We start from the raw sequence: 21,797 nt of genomic DNA on the forward strand, positions 1-21,797 counted from the left end.
AACCCAATTGATGGAGGGTGCTCATTGCCCTGCCCTGTCTTTTGTTCCCTCAGACAACAGTCTACACTTCATGGCACTGAATCAAGCTATGAAGGTCAGTCATGTGCTGTACTGCTGATGGTAAATGTTAATTTTTGACAGATTTGTAGGACATATAGCTTGTCTGTATTAATCTCCTGATGTTCCTATTATCATTATTTATCACTGGATCGTGATAGCTTCTGAGTCCCAGTGGAACCCCACTGTGCTAAGTACTATAGAAACACATGCCTGGCTTTGCTGTTTTGGCTTCACTCCAGTAGATCAGCTCTATTCGTGTATCTCCTGCCATCCTGTTCTGTTTTTTTCCTGTTCAACAAAGGGGATATTTAAAACACTTGGGAGAGGGAGGAATGATCAAGTAAGATCTTTTGCTTGATACTCCATAAGTGTCCTTGCTCCGCTCTCCAGTGCCTTGATAGAAAAACCTGACTAGTTCTTTGCTGGTTGTGCAACTATCCCAGTGCATTCCATAAGTTGCCACATACCTGCTGGCTTCAGTATGATCTGCAAAGCAGAGAGATGCTGTGGTGCTTTCGGTTAAACAGGAGAAGCTTTGATATCACTGCAGGTTTGCAACTTATTTGGAGCACATGCTGAATCTCTGTGATGTAAGCTTAAATTGATTTAACCTAGTTTTTCCCATCAAAGTCTGGTGTAAAATACTCACTACTGGACTACTCTTGGCTGATGTGGTTAAGAGAATATCCCCAGATGGAGTTTTCTCTCATGTGCAGAATGTACTGGACAGTGTCCTTCTGCTAAGCTAGATTGTTTCCAGCTCTGTACATTGTGAGGGCAGGGTCACAAGTACAGCCTCTTTAAGTTCTGTGAAATAACATAGCAAGACTAATGTTGGTCTGTGATGATGGAGAGTGCAGCACCAGCATGGTGGGCTGATACTGTTCTGATACCCAAAGGATGAACCTTGCTTCTTTGGGACCATACTGCAGCCAAAGATGAGATAATCTGTATTTGGGGAGGAAAACCCATCATTTTTTAATGGAGCCTGTGATAGGAATTTTGCTACTCCTGCATGAGAAGGGATGTATGCTTCTGAGAATGGGATTGCTCTGCAAATTTCAGTCCAGAGCTATTTGAGCAGATTTATGCCCCTGTATTAGTTCCCAGAGCCCATACTGAGCACTGATTCACTAGTAGTTTCCTACCACAGACAGGACCTTGTAGCTTAGAGGCTATAGGGCAACCAGGTGAAGCCTATAGTGATGATCTCTGCAACAGCTTCTGAATGTAAAGGAAGAGGAGCCCATACCTTCTCAGACTCATTTTCAGTGATTGAGTAAATCCCCTCTCTGAAAATACCTTGTGCAGACTAAGCAGGAAGAAGCCCCGTGTGGCTGTTGAGCTGAAAGGCCCCATAAATTCATGCCACCTCTACCAAAATGGAACTTTCCTCTCCCCAAAACAGTGTCCTATTACCTCATAAATAACCTTTGATAATTCAGTATTACCTGGCGGAGAAGGAACACTTTGCTATAGCTCATTTTTCACAGGCCTGGCAAATGGGCAAAATTGCCCACCTTAGGCTAGCTCAGTCATTAGTGTTAGTTCATTCTCTCTCTCTGGGCCAGGGGATGAGCAGCCCTGGCTATGCAGAGATAGCTAGCCTGGGGACAAAGCTTGGGTGGCTTGTCTGCCTTCAACATTGCATGGTGTGGAGTCATAGATGAAGGAGGAACATAACAGTTGGGATGGACAGAATGTTTTCTTGTCAGGACCTGTTGGGAGGAAACATGTAATATTCATGGGAAGGAAGCAGAAGTGTTAGGGTTGCCAAGCTGCCAACACCAGTAGAAAATAATGTGAAAGGAGAGCAGAGAAGAAGGGATCCAGTCAAGGACCTGCCTGGCCAATTAAGTGCCTGAGACAGTGGTGAAGAGAGCACACTAAGATTTCATAGTAGGTGAAGAAATCTGTTTTAGGTAGACAGAAGATGCAGGAAAAAAAGCTTATGTGACTAAATGGACAGAGTACATATGAAAAGTATTTACTGAAATGGTATAAACCCCTTTATTTTAAGCATTATAAGGCTTGGGGTTGTTCAAGCAGAGATTTTTAGGGGTTTCATTCATGTTCTGCCACCAATGCTGCTTGCTGGATTTTGCAGCTCTCTCCAGTCTTGAAACACTGAAATTAAGCATTTCTTTTCACTTCCTGATCTGGTCAGGCTGTCCACGTTTTGCATCCTCCCACTGGGTAGCACAGGGCTCACTGCCAAACCAAAGCCCTGTTTTTTAATAGCAAATACAATAAATGAGGAAAACAAATCCTGATTTTGTTCATCAGGCTGGAGAGACTCTTTATTTTATTAAAACCTTCTTTCAGATCAGCCAAGTGCCTGACTGAGCATGAAGGCCACAAAAATCAAGGCCTTCACAATTTAGCCATAATAGGGTTTATAAAACACGGTAAAACGATGGCATTCAAGGCTTACCAAAAGGTATTCTACAAATGCTAGTTCTGTAGTGCTGTCTGGGGATTGAGATTATTAGATTATTGGGAGTGCGCAATACAGAGTATTCATGGGGAGGCAATTGCTTTGCTTTTCTCCCCTTCCTTCTCCCGGGCGAGCCTTGGCTGTCAGGGGTCACTCACCGCCTGCTCGTCGGCAGCGAGCGGGGCCAGGGCTCTGCTCCACAGCCCTGATCTGCCCTTTGGAAACCGGGTGTAAATAAAACACCAGTTGGCTCCCAGTCCAGCAAACAAACACAGATGAGTAGAGCCATGCGGGATGGAGGCTGTGCCCCGGGGTTACCCGACAGCTCGATCTTCTGCCTCTTCTTGGACATCGGTCTGTGTCCGACCCGCGCAGCTCTTGGGACACGGGGCAGCTTCTGTTTCTCCCACCAGTCCCCTCTGGGTGATCCAACACCTGCAGACCGGATTTGTTGCATCTTTCTCTGTCGTGGGGTTTTGCAGTGATGATGCCAGTGCAGCAGCAGAGATGCTAAGGTCAGAGGTGCCTGCCGCAACACAAAAGCCAGCTCCCGGAGCTTCGGTGTGGTTTTAATGTGTGACCACGCGCGAGGTGGCATAGCTGGTGCTGCTTTGCTTGGGAGCTCATTTGCTCCCCTTCCTGAAGTTGTTAGCAGCCATGTGGCATCCTGACATTTCATCTTTATTGACTTCTTGACAGATAGCCTTTTGGGGTTTATTGGGAGATTAATTGTTTTCAGGAAGCTCTTTGACTGTTACCAAGGTTTTAGCTTTTTTTCCCCATCCCTCCAAACAGGTGACTCTAACAAAGCACTATGAGATGTATTAAAATGCTCTGAGGAGGCCAGGAGCACCACTCTTCTCCCCTTTTCCCAGCTTCTCTACTCTTTGAGGCCCAGAGCTGAGAGCAATGAGAAGGGACCCAGTTTCGAAGAGGGCACCAGCTGCAGCCATCGCTGCAGCCACTTTAGTTAGATATTCCCTGTGGCATTTTTCCAGGAGAAAAAAAGAGCACACAAGCCTGGCTATTTTTTTCTATAGTCAATGCATGTGATTAGCGGTATTTATAAAAACTGTGCAGAAAACAGCATCTCAGGAAAAGGAAAAGTACAGGCAGATGCACTGAACTAAAGGGGAAATTAGCAGATTTTGTAGTCAGCAAAAGTGCCTGATTAAGGATTTAAAAAACAGAATTTTGCAATTTGGCCATTTTATGGGTTTCTAAAGCATGATTCAGTGATGGCTTTTGAGGCCTACTGGAAGCTATTCTGTAAATCACTGCATGTGTAGTGCCATCTGAAGATACTAGTAACATTGTCGTTGTTTTCAGAGTGGAAAGAAGGAAACTTCACCAGCAAAAATGTTAAAATGAAATAAGGGGGATGAACTCATAGTAGCCCACTCAAACCTTCCCTTGCCCTCCCTTTAAAATTTTGTGATTTCAGCATTTTCCTTTCATTGCTTATAATTTTCTATCACTGGTTTGTTAATTTTTGGATGTCTTTCCCCAAAGCAGAAGATAAGCATTTAAAAGAACATTTCCCCGTTCCTATTTACTATAAAACCAGTAGCAAATTTCTCATTTCATAACCAATTCAAGCCCAGCAATTTTGCATTAGCATAGGAATTTAAATGTCCCTTGTGCTTCTCTGCAGAACTAGATTTGCCCAGAACACCAAATGGGACTTGGAGCTTTTCACTATTAATCTGCGAGGTCAAACGCAGGTTGGCAGAATCCAAAGCGCTGTGGTGATCTCCTTGTTCAGCAGCCTGGAATATGTTTTGGAAACTGCCCAGAGTATAATGATGAGGCTATATGCACAATACTTTTCACCTGATGGCATATAGCTAGTTTATTTGTTCTATCTCTGTGGACTGCTAGAGATGTGCACAGAGATGGTTTTCCTTCCATTTGTAGATGTAGTCCTCTCAATTTAGCTGTGTTTATTTGAGATTATAAAGGGAGTCCTTGGTAGTGTCCCCCCTGTATCCATAATGTGATTGGAGTGCTCAGGGCTACCAATTCTGCGTCCACTGGAGATAATGAATATTGTAAATTAGGGGCAGTCTCTTTTGGTATATGGATGTGTAGTGCTCAGCAGAGCAGGGCATAGTAGGATGAGATTCCTCATTAGCTCTGATCAGAGAAATACATAAAAAGAATTCCACTGGGGGGAGGGTGACACTAGATGACGTCCAAACACCAGGACATGAAAAGGTGCCAGTTTCTAGCCAAGTATTTTATGCATTTTTAAAACACACAAAAGGACTTTATATATATAAATATCCACTGCTTAAGATGCCTTTCTTTGACATTAAAAGTAGTGTGTATAAATTCCTCGTTTTACCTGATAGCTTTCATTAGCTCTCCATCTGTAATCCACACCTCCTGCTAACAAGGACAGAACCACAGTACTCATTAGGACTCTCCCTTGAGAAGAAGCCGAGTGAAAAAGCCCTGGACTTGTATGCTGCAGTAGAGGGTGAAGATGTTACCAGATGAAGAATTCTTTCCAGCAGTGCTTCAGCTAGTCTCACCATGTAACTGAAGGTTTATTGTAAGCCATCACACCCCATTATTTCCCATCCAAGAGTCTGCTTTTCAGCCCCTCACTCATCTGAAGATGTACTTGCTGAGGAGAGGTGCAGAGTCAGCAGGGAAGATGGACAACATGAATAATTGAAATGGAGGTTGAGTTTCCATTTGCAACTGAAGAGAAATGATTTGCACAAAAATAGAATGAGACAGGGCGTCAGAGATGCTCCAGAAGGGTGGCTGTTACCTCTGTTGGCATTTCTGCTCTCCAGGAGGACTGTTCATGACAGGCATATTTAAATATTGGGTTTAGAATGACAACCTATCATAATATTTGGAAACACTCTGCTGCGGCTAACGCTAGAGAGATGTGTTTGGCAAAGGTAGAAACTGCTAACAAGTAGCAGCTAACTAATGAACAGGGATCTGCAGTGTGCACACATGTGAATTACCCAGTGGAAAAGTGTTTTACACAGAATATTACCTCCATAACAGAGACAAGCACTCAGAAATGAGAAAATTGAAAAATGAATGTTAGCTCTGATTTTTAATGTAGTTGTATCATTAAAGACTATCAAGTGCCATGTTCTCATAGCTTTCTTCTGTATTCAGTGTTAAGGATGGAGAGTGGTCATCTGTTCAGTACTTTGTTTTCTTCCACTGTTCAATCTTTTTTGCTTATTTTTTGCACGTTAAGCAAATCCTTTTTTGAAGAGGGGATTATTAATTTCCTCGTGACACTAACCACCCCAGCATCATCATATTTTTTCAGAGATTATTACATTTATTTTAATATACCACTCAGGCTTAAGGGACTTGTTAACACCCCCCTTTTAGAGATACAGCTTTGAGGCACAGAGATTACAAAAATCTTATTTTGGGTGCTTAAAACAAGAGAGATTTCAGAGAACTTGTCTTCTCAGAGTGCAGGGAATTATAAAATACACAAAGCATGACCGCCATAACTTTACTTGCAGCAAGGGCTCAGCACACCAATAAATCGAATCCCTGGTGTCAGTCTCCAACAAATGAGGAATTGAAATTACTGGACAGCTATGAAATGTTAGGTTGAAAAAAGCTTCACTGATACAATGAATTACTATATCACTGGCAAGAAGAGAGTCCGGTTCTCCAAAGCAGCATTCTTCTGCCTGAACTATTTGATGTTGTCGCTTTCTGCAACCTTCACTTGGTACTTTGACATCTTTCAATACCTGAAACATATAAAGCAAGCGTTCTGCAGGCAGCTCTCCTTAACAGAAAACAAACCCAGTATATCAGCAAGTCATATCGTGACTCCAACATACTGAGCAAGACAGGGATCCTGGGGAAGGAAAAAAAAGAGTATGTGGTTATGCAATTAAAGTCTGTTTCCTAATGCACTGGAGCAAGAGGACTAAATAAAGAGCAAATAGGCAGCATCAGCTCTGGTTTGTCCTAACTTTTTGATTGCTGTGGTACAATAACAATATCCCTTTCCTGTACTTTATACACACTATGCACGTCTCTAGCAGAAGAGGGAAGAAATCCCATCAGCAGTTACCACCCCGACGTGCCAGCAGCGAGGTGATAACCGCCAGGCTCACCTCAGAGCCCCTGCTGCTCCCAGCGCAGGCACGGCTGACCTGGGCAGATCTGGGGGGGATTGGGCGCTCTGCACAGCGGGTTGGTGGGTTGTGGTTGTCAGTCTAGATAAAAACCTTGTTAATCTTCAGTGTATGTATGTTCCTCCACCCACTCAATGTTGTTCTTCACCCTATAAATGACAGGTAGTATCCCTTAAGAGTCAAAATGCCAAGGACCGAGACTCAGGACAGGAACCATGCAGTGTTCTGATGGTGTGAGCTCAAACATCCCATAAGCTTCCCACACAGCAATCTGAGTCTGGGCTACCCCAGTCAACTCGACCAGGATGGGTGATGCTCAGCAGGAACCTGCAGCCCACTTCTCTTTCACTTTGAAAGTGACTGGCAATTGCCAGAGGGCCAAGATGAGGTGAAAAAGATTGTAAGATGACTGTATCTCTGTTTTTGAACAAACAGCTCATAATTAGCATTAAAAATGCATTTAGTTTTCATCACTAATGCCGTTGTTCTGGTTATTCATCACTGATGGGTGAAGAGCAGCTTCCCTTGCAGTTGTGGTGGGAGGCTGGGGCAGCACAACCCTTTGTTTCTCACTGCTGTTTCTCTGGCCAGCGACTGCGTGTTGGGATGAGGGACGTTCTCCCACCCCACCCCACTCCACCCCACCACATACCATCCCACCCTACCCTACCCTATCCCATCCCACTCCACTCCTGCCCCATCCCACCCTACCCCTATCCCATCCCATCGCATCCCACCGCTCCCCACCCCAATCCCATCCCACCAGACCCCATCCCATCCTACTCACCCCACTCCACCCGTATCACACCCCATCCCACCCCACCCCTATCCCATCCCACCCTATCCCATCGCATTGCATCCCATCCTACCGCACTGCACCCCTATCCCACCCCACCCCATTGCACCCCATCCCACTCACCCCACTCCACCCCACCACACTCCTGTCCCATCCCACCCCACTCCACACCACTGCACCCTACCCCAATCCTATCCCACCACACTCCATCCCATCCCACTCACGCCACCGCAGACCCCATCCCATGCCATCACACCCCACCCCTATCCCATCCCATCCCACCCTATCCTATCCCATCGCATCCCACTGCATCTATATCCCACCCCACCCCATTGCACCCCTTCCCATCCCACTCACCCCACCCCACTCCTATCCCACTCCACCCCTATCTCATCCCACCCCATCCCATCCCACCGCACCCCTATCCCACCCCACTGCACCCCATCTCATCCCACTCCATCCCGCTCACCCCCCCCCCACCGCACCCTATCCAATCCCATCCCACTCACCCCACCCCCACCCCACCGCACCCCACGGCCGGGCTGCCCCACCGCGGGCTCCCCCGGCTGGCCCCGCCCCGCACCCGGAGGCCCCGCCCCTCGCCCCCGCCCCGCCGGGCGTGGCGCCGCTCTCGTCCCCCGTCTCTGTCGCCGGCGCCGCTCTATCCCGCTTCCGCCAGGGCGCCGGGCGGAAGCGCGCGGAGCGGCCATGGCGGCCGTGGACATCCGAGGTAGGGCCGGGCCGGGCCGGGCCGGGCCTGGGCGCTCGGGGCTCCCCGGGCGGCGATGTGGGTGTGCGGGGCAGCGTCCGGGCGGGCCGGGGGCTGGTAGCCCTCGCCCCGGGGAGGGCCCGGGTTACCGGCCGGTGGGGTGCGAGGCTGACAGGGCTGCCGGGTCTGTTGGCGCTCCGCAGGGGCAAGGGAGCTGCCGAGTGGGTTTGCGTGTCTTTGAAGACTGTGCCCGGGAGAGTTGAGTAGCATTGCTCGTGTCTCCGCGTCATGAGAAGGAACTGGGAGGAAAAACTGTCCAAAAAGCAGTTTTCTTGGATGTGAGGCAGGCTGGGAGGGTGTGTTCAGGGCCGCCTGGGAAAACCCGGCCTCGGTTCTGGTGCGATTCTGCCTTTTCAGGTGAGGAAAGGAGGTCCTGGTGTGAGACTGTAACGCAAGGGGACAGCTGAAAAAAAAAAAAAAAAGAGTTTTATCTCGGAAGCGTGGAGGAAAGTGGGAAACACTGGGACATGTGGGACTTGTGTGAGACCAAAGCAGCGAGTTAGGCTGGTAATCTTACCAGCACTTGGGGTGGATGTGATGAGGCAGGTTAGGTGTTGGGAAAACCAGAGAGAAAGCTGGAGAAACTGAGAACATGAACAGTGAGGGTGAGAATTCAGGGATGTGACTAGAAAGTGTGTTTTGAAGAAGAAGGGGTGATATTTGAGTGAAGTGTTAATAAGGTTTACATTGTAAACAAAGCATAGGTTAAATTACTGTGAAGTGTTTGAACTTTGAGAGAGAAAGAAGGGGTTGAGGGGGCATAAGAAAGGAAATTATTTTTATCCATAAGGGTGTCTGAGTGGAAACACACTGAAAGCCTGTGTGGTGGAGTCACAGAGCATGGCCAAGAAGAGATGTTTAGGGAGAGCTCATGGGGGGTTAGTTTTGATAAAATGCAATAGAGGGTTTTTCCTCTTTTTTTCTTCAGTCTTACTTAATGATGGCTGCAGTCCTGTTTGATTTTCTGACTGCCTTGCTTCAGATTGCAGCAAGAAGCTATGTGGACAATTAATGGAGGAGTGCTGTATTAAGTTATTAGCTGGTGTGAGAACCTTCTGTTTTAATCCAGATCATTTAAGCTCCCTCAAAGTCTTTTATTTAATATGGTTCAATATGTTAAGTAGATTTTTGAGGCATACTTCTATTTTTAAGCTAACAAACTATTTTTCTCTTCCTCTCGGTTTGTCAAAACCTAGTGTTGGGTTCTCCAGCCAGCAAGGCCAAGTACAGCAAACTGTGTGAATTGCTCTCCTCTTATTTTTATCATGGTTTGCTGGATTGTCTCCCAAATTGTTTTGACATTCATGGCAGATTGGCAGTATTGTCACAAACACTTTACTTCTGCATCTGTGATGCAAATTTTGCAAAAAATGCTTTGAACAAGATGTCCCATTTTTTAAAGGAACGGGGAAGCAGGAACACCATCTTTTATCATACCCAAAAAACTCAGAAGTACTCCCTCCCTAACAGGAGTAACAGGCGTGTCAGGTTCATGGTTGGTTTTGTTCTTCCTCCCCTTTTTTTCCAAGAATAGTTTAAGAGAATAATCTTGCTAGTTATGAAGGCAATTATAAATATTGGCACTAAGCAGCTATGGACGATCGAGCCCATCTTTAGATGCAATTTTAAGGTACATTTATCAGTCTATATAAAGCATTATAGCTATATGCATATATATGAAGCTTGCCTGACATTCCACTTGAGAAATGTAGTTATTGTTAATCATAAAAGCAAGAAAAGTTTGCAAGCACTTAAGATTTTGGTTTTGTTGGGAAAGAAAGCTTGTATGTTGGTTTTGAAAGGCATTTAGGATAGTCAATGCTACCACAACTTAAGTGCTTAATAGTGGATCTTAGTGCTGTGTTCCTGAGATTCCCTTTTTTACAGTGAGGAAAGTGAATAGCGTATGTGAAATAACATTCATGCCTCTAGACTTCCCCTCCCCATTCTATGAAAGAGTTAAAGCTGGCAATTCTGAGATTAACAAGACAAAATGATTTACGCATGATTATTTATGCTGCATTTTTCCTGGTTTGCTGGGCAGCTAGTGTTACTTTATTAACTGTTCCACAGAGAAACTGCTAATAGTATATGAGCTGACATTTTTGGAACTGATCCAGTCATCCTTGAGCATGCAGAGTTGTTGCAGAAGTAAGATATTCACAGTGGAATGATAAGTGCGAGTTCTGGGTATGTATATAATGTGTGAACATAAGGAAATGGTTCCTGCAAGAAGGGAATTTCAGTTCTTTGGTCTTCAGTGACTTCTCATCACTTACGTTTTTTAATTCGAAACAATGACTTTCTTTGTTTTGTCTTGGAAATTCTATTTGCTCCTGCTGCAATTTCAAATGGATGAATTTCAGAGTGCTTTTCAGGGAGCCTCATGGATCTTAAATGTTGGTAGATTTGTTGACTGTGGAACCAATTGTTGACACTGGTTTCTTTGGTCTGCTTGAGGAACTTCATTTTGCTGCAGTGAAGTAATGAAGTCCATTCAAATGTCCCCAGATCTGTAGGAACTTAACTGGCATATAATGATTTGCAGGTTACAGAGTATGTTTCACTTAAAGCTTGCTTTTTTTATATAATTAATATTCTGTAGTTAGATTTACGTAATATCCACTGAGTTATGGAATAAGTAATTTGCTGCAGATGGTTTGGCAGATTAATTGTAGAGTCGGGAATAGAATTTCTTGTTCAAGACTACTGGGAAACATCTCCTCAAAGATAGCATCTTTGTGTCTGCTGTTTTGGGTTATTTTGTTTATTATAGATTTCACCCGTATAAAAATAATAATCTTCGAAACATAACAGTATCAGCTGCTGTGATATCAGTGATACGTATTTTTAGTAACAGAACGTCTTAGAAGTGTTACCAATGCCAGTATTTTGTTTCACTCAGTAGTTTATTCATTGGTTTTAGCAGAAGAAAACTCTTGGTTTCATAGGTGTCTGTAGAGTTTTACCTATTTTTCAGCATCATAGTTTACAGCTTGGAAGCTATTTTTGTAAGAAATAAACTGTTTTAAACACGACCATGATCAGATTTAGTGTAGGGTGTATCACTTCCCCCTTGGCCCCATAACTGATTCTAACTTCGTTTAGTAAATTCAACTTACCCGAGACCTAGCTTCCAAAAGGAACCATGCTTTGGATTGTCTTTCTACTCAGCTAATGCTGCGGTTCATAAAATGAACTGTATATAATACTACTGAATAGATGTAGTATGATAATGATATTATATATAGTATCAGAGCTAACTAACTCCCACCAACACGACACACACATGTGCACACAGACCCTACTCACATTCTTGAGACATAAAGGTATACCAGCAGCTAATGGTCAAGGAAAGAAAAGTGTGATAATAAAAAAAGACTATATTTCTACTGTGTGTGTACAACAGAACTGCAGAAGGTTAAACTTTATGAAACGCATTTTTAATTAGAACTTGTTTCTGTGAGGCTGTGTTCCACCTGCTGCCCCTGCTATAATCATTAACTGGTAGCAACTTACTCTTGGAGGTATTTGTAGTTTTTCAGGCTGCTTTGGTACTCAGTGTAAACTTCTCTTCCCAGATAATCTCTTGGGAATTTCCTGGGTTGACAGCTCCTGGATTCCAATATTAAACAATGGGAGTGTGTTGGACTATTTCTCAGAGCGAAGCAACCCATTCTATGACCGAACGTGTAACAATGAAGTCGTCAAAATGCAGCGGATGACCTTGGACCATCTGAAGTAAGTTATAGTTTGGAACTGCCTCCTGTGCAGTGTCCTCTGTCCCTCCACCCAGAGGCTTTGATGGCTGAGTGGAAGCATGCTGGAAACCTCCCTCTGTTCTGTGCTTTTTAATCCCACTGCTTGCCAGGGAGCCCAGCTTTTTTTGTATTTGGATGTCTTCTACTTCCTCTTATGCCATTTCAAGGAGGTGTTAAGCATGAAGGATTCTATGTATGTTCTGAGATTCCAGTAAATCAGCTTTTAGAAATTTCTCTGAATTAGAAAACTATCTTCTCTCATCCTCCCATCTCAACAGAACCTGAGTGATGGTAATGTAGCTAAACATTTTTCTACTGTGAATAGGGTTTATGTTAGGGGACACTTTGAGTTCATTAGTGGTTTGTGTTTCCATATCCCACTGGCGATGTGCCATAATTAGTATATAATTCCTCCAGAGAGCTGGCTTTTTAGTATGGATAATAAAAGTAGTGAGTGTTGTAAATAAACTGATCACAGATGGTTGTGTAATGAGATTGCAGCATGCGCAAGTTAACTTTCTTTGCAGTTCCCCATCTGCTACACTGAGCACAAGTGAGATGTTGGAGAACTATTTAAAGACTCCACAATATGATAGATAGGGAGTGTGTAAGCTGAGCTGAAAGTTCAATGGTAAAGTCACTTGTGCTCAGATGTGTGTGCAGAGAGGCTTTCACATCAAGCACATGGATGGTCACATCATACACTGGTCCTTTGTTTCTGTGTTTAAATGACATCTCTGTGATGATAGGTTATCTTTTTCGCTATTTATTTGTTTGCTAACATGCTCTACTTAGACGTTGTGTCAGGTGGTTGTAGCTCCCTTTGCTTATGCAGCTAGGTTTTAATAGCTAGCTCAGGAAATCCTATGCTTTTGTTTATTGCACATTACGTAGAAGAGGTTCCAAAGCATCAGAACTTCATCCCTTTACAGCCAGGCCCTATGGTGGCTCTTCACATCCTACAGGTTTTTACTTTGAGGAAGATACTTACTCTGGTTGCTTTTTTTTCAGCCAGATGGTTGGGGTGGAGTACATCCTTCTTCATGCTCAAGAGCCCATTCTCTTCATTATCAGGAAGCAGCAAAGGCAATCTCCAACGCAAGGTAAGGTCACTCAGTTCTGTGCACTGTTGAGAAAGCCAATCATTCAGTCGCCTTTTTCTGGTCCTAATTTGTGTTTAAGCACTTCTGATTGCCCTCTTCTGTCTTGATCTTTAAATAAAAGGGTATTAGGTTCTGTGGTGGGGTGGAGATACTTTGTCTAGCAGAGTGACCTCTAGTGTGCTAATAGCAGGGATTGCCATCTTGTGGTGAAATGTGAAGCGTGCAGTGAGAAAGTGCTGCCCTGTGCTATATTTTGCCATGGGAAATTGGTAGTAGTGTTTATGCCACGTCGTATTTATCTGTTAGGCTATGCAAGATTTTTCATTTTAATTATTTTAATTTAAGGCTAGCGATATTCTTGCTTGGTGCTGATGAGCTTAGTTTAATTTGAGCTAATCGTCTAAAGTGGCTAGTATGTGATTGATTGCTTTATTTTGGAGAACCATGATTCCATTAGTTAGGGAGAGGGATCATTCATGCTTCTATTTGTGTCACATCACTCTTATTCTGCACAATTTCCACCTTCAACTGTGGACTGGTTATACTGCTGAGTAGGATCTTGTCAGTAGAAGACAAGGACCCATGTAAAAAATGACCCTGAGATACCATAAATGCTGCTTGTTCTGGTTATTCTCCCGAGAATGGAGTACTTTGGAATCACGAGTGAATCTTCTGACAACAGCACCACTCCTTCTTAGTGTCGTTGATGAAGTTTACAAGTTTTACATTAAATACCTTAGCTTTTTTTTCCCATTTGCATGCAACTGGCTTCATTATTCCTTTTTAAACTTAAATTTGTTTGTGCATGTGTGATTGACTAAAAAAGTAGCCACATAGTTATTGGACTGTCTTCTGTGTTTACTGCGTGTATATTTAAAATAATTCAGGTTATTTTGGAGTAAGCTTTATGAAAAAGAAATGTAAAAAGAGGTTAATGCTAGTTATTTTTTTAACTTTTTTTTAAGCAACTTAGGCTCTGCAGATACATTTTAGTTTTGTATAGGACTTTGCTTTGTCCAGCAATGCTTATTATTTGCTTATATCGTGTAGTGGCCTCTTTATATTGCAGTTCCATACTGAAAAAGAACTTATGTGATTCCTTCTTTAATAAATTTTTACAAGTTGTTTCTTTAATAAAGGTTTTGAATCTAGCTTTCAAAAAGTGAGTATGGCAATATCATGCAGCCCTTAATTTCCTGTTCTGACTATTTTTAGATCAAAAGCAGAGTTGGGGCTTCCACAATATTTGTGTTCAGACTTGCTGTAATGCAAATATATCTTTGGTGGAACTTAACTGGGACTTGTTTGGTAACATTTTTCCCATTGTGACTGTACAGTTTATGCTAGATACCTTGATTGAATTGCATAGTTCCCTAGCTCAAATGTTATCCATGTGTTTCATTTTATCATAGGACAAATACTGTTGTATTTGAGATGTGAGAATGGGGATGAAATACTAAAATTTAATGAGTTCACAGCTAGTGTCAGAGCTGGTACAGGCCCGTCTTACGACTTCTTTGTGTTTTTCTGTTTGTGTTTTTTTGTTTGTTTGTTTTTTGTTTTTAAAAGTATTTATATTTAAAATTCTTTAAGCCAAGTTTTTGCCTGCTTGAAGGGATTTTGGAAAATCTTTAGATCCAATGATTAGGGAGAGTTACCTGTATAGGAAAGCAGGCTGCTCTGGTATAGAGCTGTGAGACAGTAAAGCGGTTGGTCTGTGTCTTGCTCCACTTCTAAGGAAATGCTGAGAATCCTCTTTCTTTTGAGGAGAAGTGCTGTACTGGCTGTAATATGCACCCAGCTGTCTTGGTCTGTTAATTTAGGCAGCTGTCCAAGCTTCATAAAATGCAAGTACTGGATGAATTGGGTCCTGTCAGTAAAAAGGTTCAGACAGAATGTGTTAATACAGATGGAGGAGATGGGACAAATGTGCACACAGGTAAGAGCCTTAGGAATGCGAAGCGATGGCATCGCTGTGATTTCTGAATTGAAGAATGTTTGTCAGGGTATTATGGAGGCAACTGTGATGTTCCTCTGCAGTGCAGCTCTAATGAAAAAGAATTTTTGAGTAGTCAGTAGGGGTTCCAAATCTGATTTAGCAAATGCCTTTGGAAGGTAATATTTTCTTTGCAGAATGTTATTAATTTAGAAAGGCATGCTCTGCGTGTGCTTAGCTGCCATTTGGTCTGGGAAATCTAGCTAAGAGGACTGTACAAGTTGGAGAAAGCTGACGCCAGAAGAATGAGATCTTATGCTGTTGTGGGTTTCTAGCAATAGCAAGGGCAAGTGGAACTAATTCCAGTGCGGTTCACTTGACTCCTCTTGTGTAGATCTGAAAACACCAACTTCTGTAAGGTCAATTATTTGTTTGCAGTAGGACAGGACTTAAAGCTGATGCTTTTCTATCTGTAAAGCAGACCTTGCTTTTTTTTTTTGCCCCCTTATCAGCCTGTGGCTAAGGTGCAAATAAAGCACCTTGAAGGAAAAGATTAAAAGGAGAAAATTTGGTAATGAGATGAGTATTGCAATTTCTGCTGTTACTACTGAAATTCAGCAACAAATACACAGTCTTCAGCCAGAACTTTAAATTGATTCTGCCTTTTTTTTTCTCCTCCCCACAGTTATTCCATTGGCTGACTACTATATTATTGCTGGAGTGATTTATCAGGCACCGGACTTAGGGTCTGTCATTAACTCCAGAGTTGTAAGTGTTCTGTGCATTTGATGCATACTGGTTTGTATCTGCTTTTACTTTTGGTTGTTCCCCAAGCTGTTTAAATCCCTCCCTCGCTGTTTTGAGGAAAGATCTTGTGTAGTATACAGTAACTTAAAACAAACCCCACTGGTTAATATGCTGTGCATCCCACATGGAAATGAAAGATCCTGGGAGAGTGCGGTATGGTCCAAAAAGTAGGATACATTGTTTAAGGATGAAGAATCGGAATAACTGAAGCTACACAGTTGGTGGAACAGCATGAGGTTTGAATAATAAAAGAAAAATTACGTGACAAATACATATGAAATAATAATTAAATGCATATTCAGTGAAGCTTGCTTTGGAATGTTAATGTTAAGGTAATGTAATATTTCTCTTTAAATGAGTCTTATGTTTTTAAGATGATGTGATATTTCTTTTTAAATTGGATACTCAGGTTTGTTTTGATTTCTTCTGTTCTAGTAAGCTACTGCTTTTGCAAGCTTTTCTCTGTCAGTTTAGAAAAACATTTCAGAAAAGGTCTTGTGAGAACCCGTTAAAGAGATTACATCTTGGTCCAAAGCTAAGCGTCCCAAGTTCCCTTCACAGAGCAAAATGAATATCGAATACTAATTTTAAAATCCCTGCTTTCAAAAATGTATGCTGTATTTTCTCCTTAAATTCTGAACACTGCCTTATGTTCTTGTTCTGAAAGCTCACTGCAGTGCATGGAATTCAGTCTGCGTTTGAAGAAGCTATGTCCTACTGTCGCTATCACCCATCCAAAGGCTACTGGTGGCATTTCAAAGATCAAGAAGAACGAGGTATGATTTATGGTTGCTCCTGTGTACTTTGGGAGAGGGAAGGTAATGTAGGGAAGAGCTTGAGACAGTGCACGGTGATGGCGTAAAGATAAGGTTAAGTGGCTGTCTTTTGGAAGGGTAAGTTAGTGATCTCTAAGGAGTATTGCTCTTCTGTGCTGGTGGGCATGAACATTGAGGCATGGGTGGGAGATGAAAATGGTGAGCTGTGTGTCAACAAAGTGTGCAACTCTTCAACCCACTGGAGACCAAAGCACGTTTTCAGAAGCCAAACCAGTTTGTCAGGAAGTAAGAAGGAGGTTCATCAGGAGGTCCTTAATATGTCTTCCACACAAAAAATAACTGATGTCAAAGGGAAAATGTAGATGATATTTGGAGATGAATACCAACTTGTCAAACAACAAAGAGCTGCTAAGAGAACAGAACTTTTAACACATCTTTCTCTTACATTTCTGTAACTTGCAGAGAAAGCTAAACCAAAAGCCAAGAAGAAAGAAGAACCAAGTTCTATTTTCCAAAGGCAACGGGTAGATGCTTTGCTTTTAGACCTAAGACAAAAGTTTCCACCCAGATTTGTTCAGGTATGACGCTTATAAGCCATAGTATTACTGTAACTTACTTAGAACTTAAGGCAGTCATAAATACTTGACCAGCTGAAGCTGAATTGGAATTTTGTGTGCTTTCTGCAATGGTAATGTGGATTAGATAATAAATTTTAAATGGAAGGCTCTGATTGCAGTGTAGGATTTCCCTTTGTAATTGTGGGAGTCATTAAGACCTTGGCAAAACTTTGAGGGGGAATTTTATTATACAGATTCCTTATCTAATCACAGAGGGTCTGTTCTTGTCAGCTATCAGATTTTGCTGCTGCTTCCAGTTTCCTGCTTTGTGAACTCAATTGAGCCCCTACAGCTATTTTGTTTTAGTTACTCCATTGTTCTGGAGGCTCATTAATTAACGTGGAAATTCTTGACATTCTGTGAAGTTGTGATTACCTCTGGTGAAACAAATGGCTGCTAGAGACAAGCAGGTCTTCTGCTTGGGAGCAAAGGAAATTATGTTCAGCATCTCACAAAACTGTTTACTCCTTAGATGTAGGAAAAAACGGCTAACTGCTTATTCTTTTGTTTTAGTGCTTTCCAGTTGTCAGAGGAAAAACTGGATGTTAAAATAGTTGCATTTTGTTTAAAGTGTATTTAGTGATCTTACGTATGACAGTTCATTGTTTGGTTTATGTTCCAAATGAATAGTAGGAAGGGTTAAGAACTATGTCTTCGGTTTCATTGATTTTTTTTTTTTTTTTTTCCTTCCCCACAGCAAAAGCCTGGAGAAAAGCCTATCCCAGGTAAAACTCTAATCTTCTCACATGACTTAAAAAATATGCTATATATAGTAGAGTCTTCCAGTTGCCATATAAGCTCCTTGCTGCTGCCACTGAGGTGATTAGGAGTTCTGGCATTGCCTAATTGTGCAAAGGACTAGGTAAGAGCAAAGTACTAGATAAGAGTTCTCTGTGACAGCCAGAGTGAAATTGAAAAAATGTGTGTTTACTCTCCTGCCCTTTCTATCTGCAAAACTGAAGGTCCAAATGCAAGGAAATGGCCTTTGAAAGCAGGAGTTGGGTGAAGGGGTGAATGAGGGAACAGTTTAGCCAGTCCAGCATCTTAGTGATTTTGCATGGTGCTGCAAGCTCAAGGAAGCATATGAAGGCTTTGAGTTGATCATAAGCAACCTCAAAACAGGAAAAGCGTGAACTGTATCTCTTCAATCTGTTCCACTTTTTCACCTGTATAGGTATGAATTTAGACCTTAGTTATTCTTGTACCTTTGAACTTAATTTTGCCCCTTAGAAAATACTGTTGATGTCAAAGTACTCTGAACAGTATTTTAGGAATAAAAATTGGAGCTTTAACTTTGTTTTGCTGTTACTTCTTAAGTGGATCAAATCAAGAAGGAACCAGAACCAGCCCCTGAAGCTGTCAAGCCAGAGGAAAAAGAGACTGTAAAGAATGCTCAGCAGAGTGCTGGTGCTAAAGGACCACCTGAAAAACGGATGAGACTCCAGTGATGGGAGAAGTTGTTACACATCTGGATTAGTCAGTACCTGGAAAACAGGAGATTCTTAGTCTCCTTTCTTTATATTTAAGATCTTCCACTGAGACTGACAATGCAGGGACTGAAGTAGTCACCAGACCAGCTTTTTCTGTAGAAACCTGTCACGCAAATGTTAATGTCAAGATGTGAGCTGCCTCAAAGAAGGTGTTTTCAGTCTTCTTGTTTTGAATGTTGGCTTCTGAGAATGGCTTTTACATGGACATATTTTGCAGCCTCCTGAAATCTTTACAAACTCTTGCATCCCTTGTGTCTTGGTTTTCTACATAAAAAAAAAAAAAACAACTTTTCTATAAAAAAAAAAACCTGAATTCTTGGCAAATAAAAAACTCATGGCTGCTGGAATGCCTTTCTTAAATGCTTACTTTGTTAGCAGCAAATATGCTGTATGTGCTGGCAGCATTTTTTTTGCTTGGATATTGGAATATACTGTGTGCTATTTTGAGAAAGAAAAGTTCAACTAAAGGATTTAGGCTGCCTGCTATAAATTCCTGTGCCTTCAGTATGCTTGGGATACAGATAAAAGATTTGATAACTGGAGGCTCAAATCCATGTAATTAGATATCAGACTGCTCTCAGTCTCCAAATGTTCTTGGGCACTTATTTTATTTAATGGTTAAGCTGGTCTTTCATAATAAAAAAGCTGGTGTTCTGTGAGAGATTTATGACAACATAAAACAGGCCAGAATGTTTTGCTATTGCATACTCGGTGAAGCTGTTTATATTTCTTCTTTTTTCACTGTAACTCAAATATATCAATTACATCTCTTTTTCAGTGCTTCTAGCACTTTCTTGCTGCATCTGATCACCTTGTTTAGTCGTCGGCCTTCTAGACTTGAGGAGGCAGGGCAGTGGAAGAGAAACATCACTGACAGCTATACACTCTGCTATTTAAGCATGTTGCCTACACAAACAATTTTTTTTTTTTTTCCAAAAAATTAGAAGTCATCCATTGCAAAGAAATTACTATTTATTTGGGTTTGTTTTTTCACTGAAATAATGGAGCAATCCTTGAAATAGCTTGTTTTCTTTTCATGACTTACCTGCTTTCTTTTCTTACCACAGTAAGCAAGAAAAAGGTCTGTACATAGCAAACAAAATGTAAATAGGAAGGAAGGCTAAGATGTGCTTAGATAGCTGCGTCAAATTTATTTTGAGGTTATAAGAGACTATTTATGTTTCAGTAACTAATAAACAGCTCTGACTAGGTAGCTATGGAATGATGCAAAGACCTATGTAATTTTTGTCTTGTAATCCAAAGTTACAACTTTAGAGAGGTAGATACAGACGTAAAATTCATATATTGCTGTACTTAAGGGTCATGTTTGAACAGCTATTTCTCCAGATGTTGATAGAAGTAGGTAATAAGCTAATGTGAACTCTTATATCAAGTGAAGATACAGAAAGCAGTTATTCTGGGATACTCAAAACAAGACAGAGCTAATTATTCAGAATTGAATAATTACAAGGTAGTGTGAATACACTTAGAACAAAAGGGTGTTGATTCTTTCTTGTATTAAATTCCTCTGAAAGCAAGGAGCTCAAGAAGCACCAAAGCCATCATCTTACCCATCCCATGATGGAAAGGGGGATCTCCAGAAATGAGACATGAGTGATGAGGAACCTCAAGAGTCCTTGCTGGATTTTTGATGTCCAGAATAAAGTCCTTGAAAATGGCCATTAAAGGAGCTGAATTTCTCTATAGTTATTTGTATTACTGAGAACCTGTATGTCATTTGGAAAAAAATAAGCAAGAAAGATGACTAGAGTGCACTGTAATGAAGATCTAGGGTGTTTTGTGGTTTGTTTGGGTCTTTTTTTGAGGGAGAAAAATTTACTTAGACACCAAGGAAAGGTTTAACGTTACTAGCAGAAGAAAGGTATCCTGCTTATTGCTGAAGGCACATACATCTTTGTCAAAAATGGATGCTAGAACACATAGTAGGAGAAAGTATTCTATCAGTCACTGGACTTTACCTGAAATAGTGTGTAGTACAGCTCAATGTCTGAAAAAAAAAATTATCCTAAAGTAGAGGGGTTTGAAGAAGGGTGATAAAATGAATAGGAGAAAGTTTCTCATATGAAGCCACTTGGAGGATAAAGACTTTAGTTCCTTAGGGAAAAAAAGGCAAATACTGAGTCTTTATAAAACTGAGTACTGCAAAGCAAGTAGGAAAGCAGAGAACTCTTGTTCTGTCTCAGTACAAAAATAGAGGGACAAGCTAATGAAGCTGAACCGGAGTTACATTTAGACTGAGTTGTTATATTCCATGCTCAGAATTAGGGCTGGCTCAGAGATGAGGGTGGAACTTGAAGGGGCAGACTGTTCTCACGTCTGCATCTCTTAACAGCCTTTTTGCTTTCTGTGGAAATGGTGGCTGGTGTCAGAGAGCATTAAAAAGGATGGACTTCTGATCTGATCCATCTGAGCTAAAGTGCCAGCATCTAAGCTACTGAGAGGATAGAAAATGGCTTCCATGCATGAAACAATGCATTCGAATGTGATAAGCCTCTTCAGGGGAATGATCTTCCTGAGAGAACTGTATAATAAAGCAGTAAAGGATATTACTAATGCGTGCATTAATTTCTTAGTACCTGTCCTTCAATGCTGAAGGTTTACCATATGAGGGACTGAAATATCTTCTGATCCTGTTACTTGCTGAGACGATACTCTAAAATAATTTTATCAGTTAAGTGAGCCTTGATATTAACTTATTTTAGTGATATTATGTCAGATATTACTGTGGAAACTCTAAGTAATTTACTATCGAAAAGCTGTTAAGCATCTATCTTCTAGTCAGTAACGTTTTTCAGGATATGAGAATCTAGGCCTTTTCTCTCTGATGTTTATACACTGTCTCTTGGTTTGGAGAATGAGCTCCAAAGTCCTTCAAAGGACCTTCAGAATTTGTAAAGCTTACAGAACTGCTTGTTTATTTCACTTTCATCTGAAATTTGCCCTGTGTGTCACTTTTGCATAAAGGAGAGATTTGCTTGGACGGGAGAGCTATCTGTACTTTTTGCTCTTAGATAATAACCATTCAGACTTCAAAAGGGCTTTTCTTGGCCTAAATCACGGGGTAGCAGGAGCTAAAAGTGAC

The 21,797-nt window shown here is 41.7% G+C and overlaps 1 protein-coding gene across 1 annotated transcript; it reads left to right on the forward strand.

Annotated features, from left to right (window-relative positions):
- Positions 1–8,053: 8,053 nt before the first annotated feature.
- On the forward strand, positions 8,054–20,400 carry MED6 (mediator complex subunit 6). Its single transcript, XM_042791080.1, has 8 exons — positions 8,054–8,165; positions 11,786–11,945; positions 12,977–13,068; positions 15,690–15,772; positions 16,479–16,587; positions 17,050–17,165; positions 17,902–17,929; positions 18,522–20,400. The coding sequence occupies exons 1-8, from the start codon at positions 8,144–8,146 to the stop codon at positions 18,650–18,652; spliced, it is 741 nt and encodes a 246-aa protein (XP_042647014.1). The 5' UTR covers positions 8,054–8,143; the 3' UTR covers positions 18,653–20,400.
- Positions 20,401–21,797: the final 1,397 nt, after the last annotated feature.

This window comes from Tyto alba, unplaced genomic scaffold (genome assembly GCF_018691265.1).
Source record: "Tyto alba isolate M040663 unplaced genomic scaffold, T.alba_DEE_v4.0 Super-Scaffold_18, whole genome shotgun sequence".
NCBI classification, from domain to species: domain Eukaryota; kingdom Metazoa; phylum Chordata; class Aves; order Strigiformes; family Tytonidae; genus Tyto; species Tyto alba.

What these genes read in the sequence shown, in the direction of transcription:
- MED6 (XM_042791080.1), top strand. Translation starts at nt 8,144, where the DNA reads ATGGCGGCCGTGGACATCCGAG. An exon ending in AAGGCAATCTCCAACGCAAG is followed by an intron (nt 13,069 to 15,689) that starts GTAAGGTCACTC and finishes TCCTCCCCACAG; the next exon opens with TTATTCCATTGGCTGACTAC. An exon ending in CAAAGATCAAGAAGAACGAG is followed by an intron (nt 16,588 to 17,049) that starts GTATGATTTATG and finishes TGTAACTTGCAG; the next exon opens with AGAAAGCTAAACCAAAAGCC.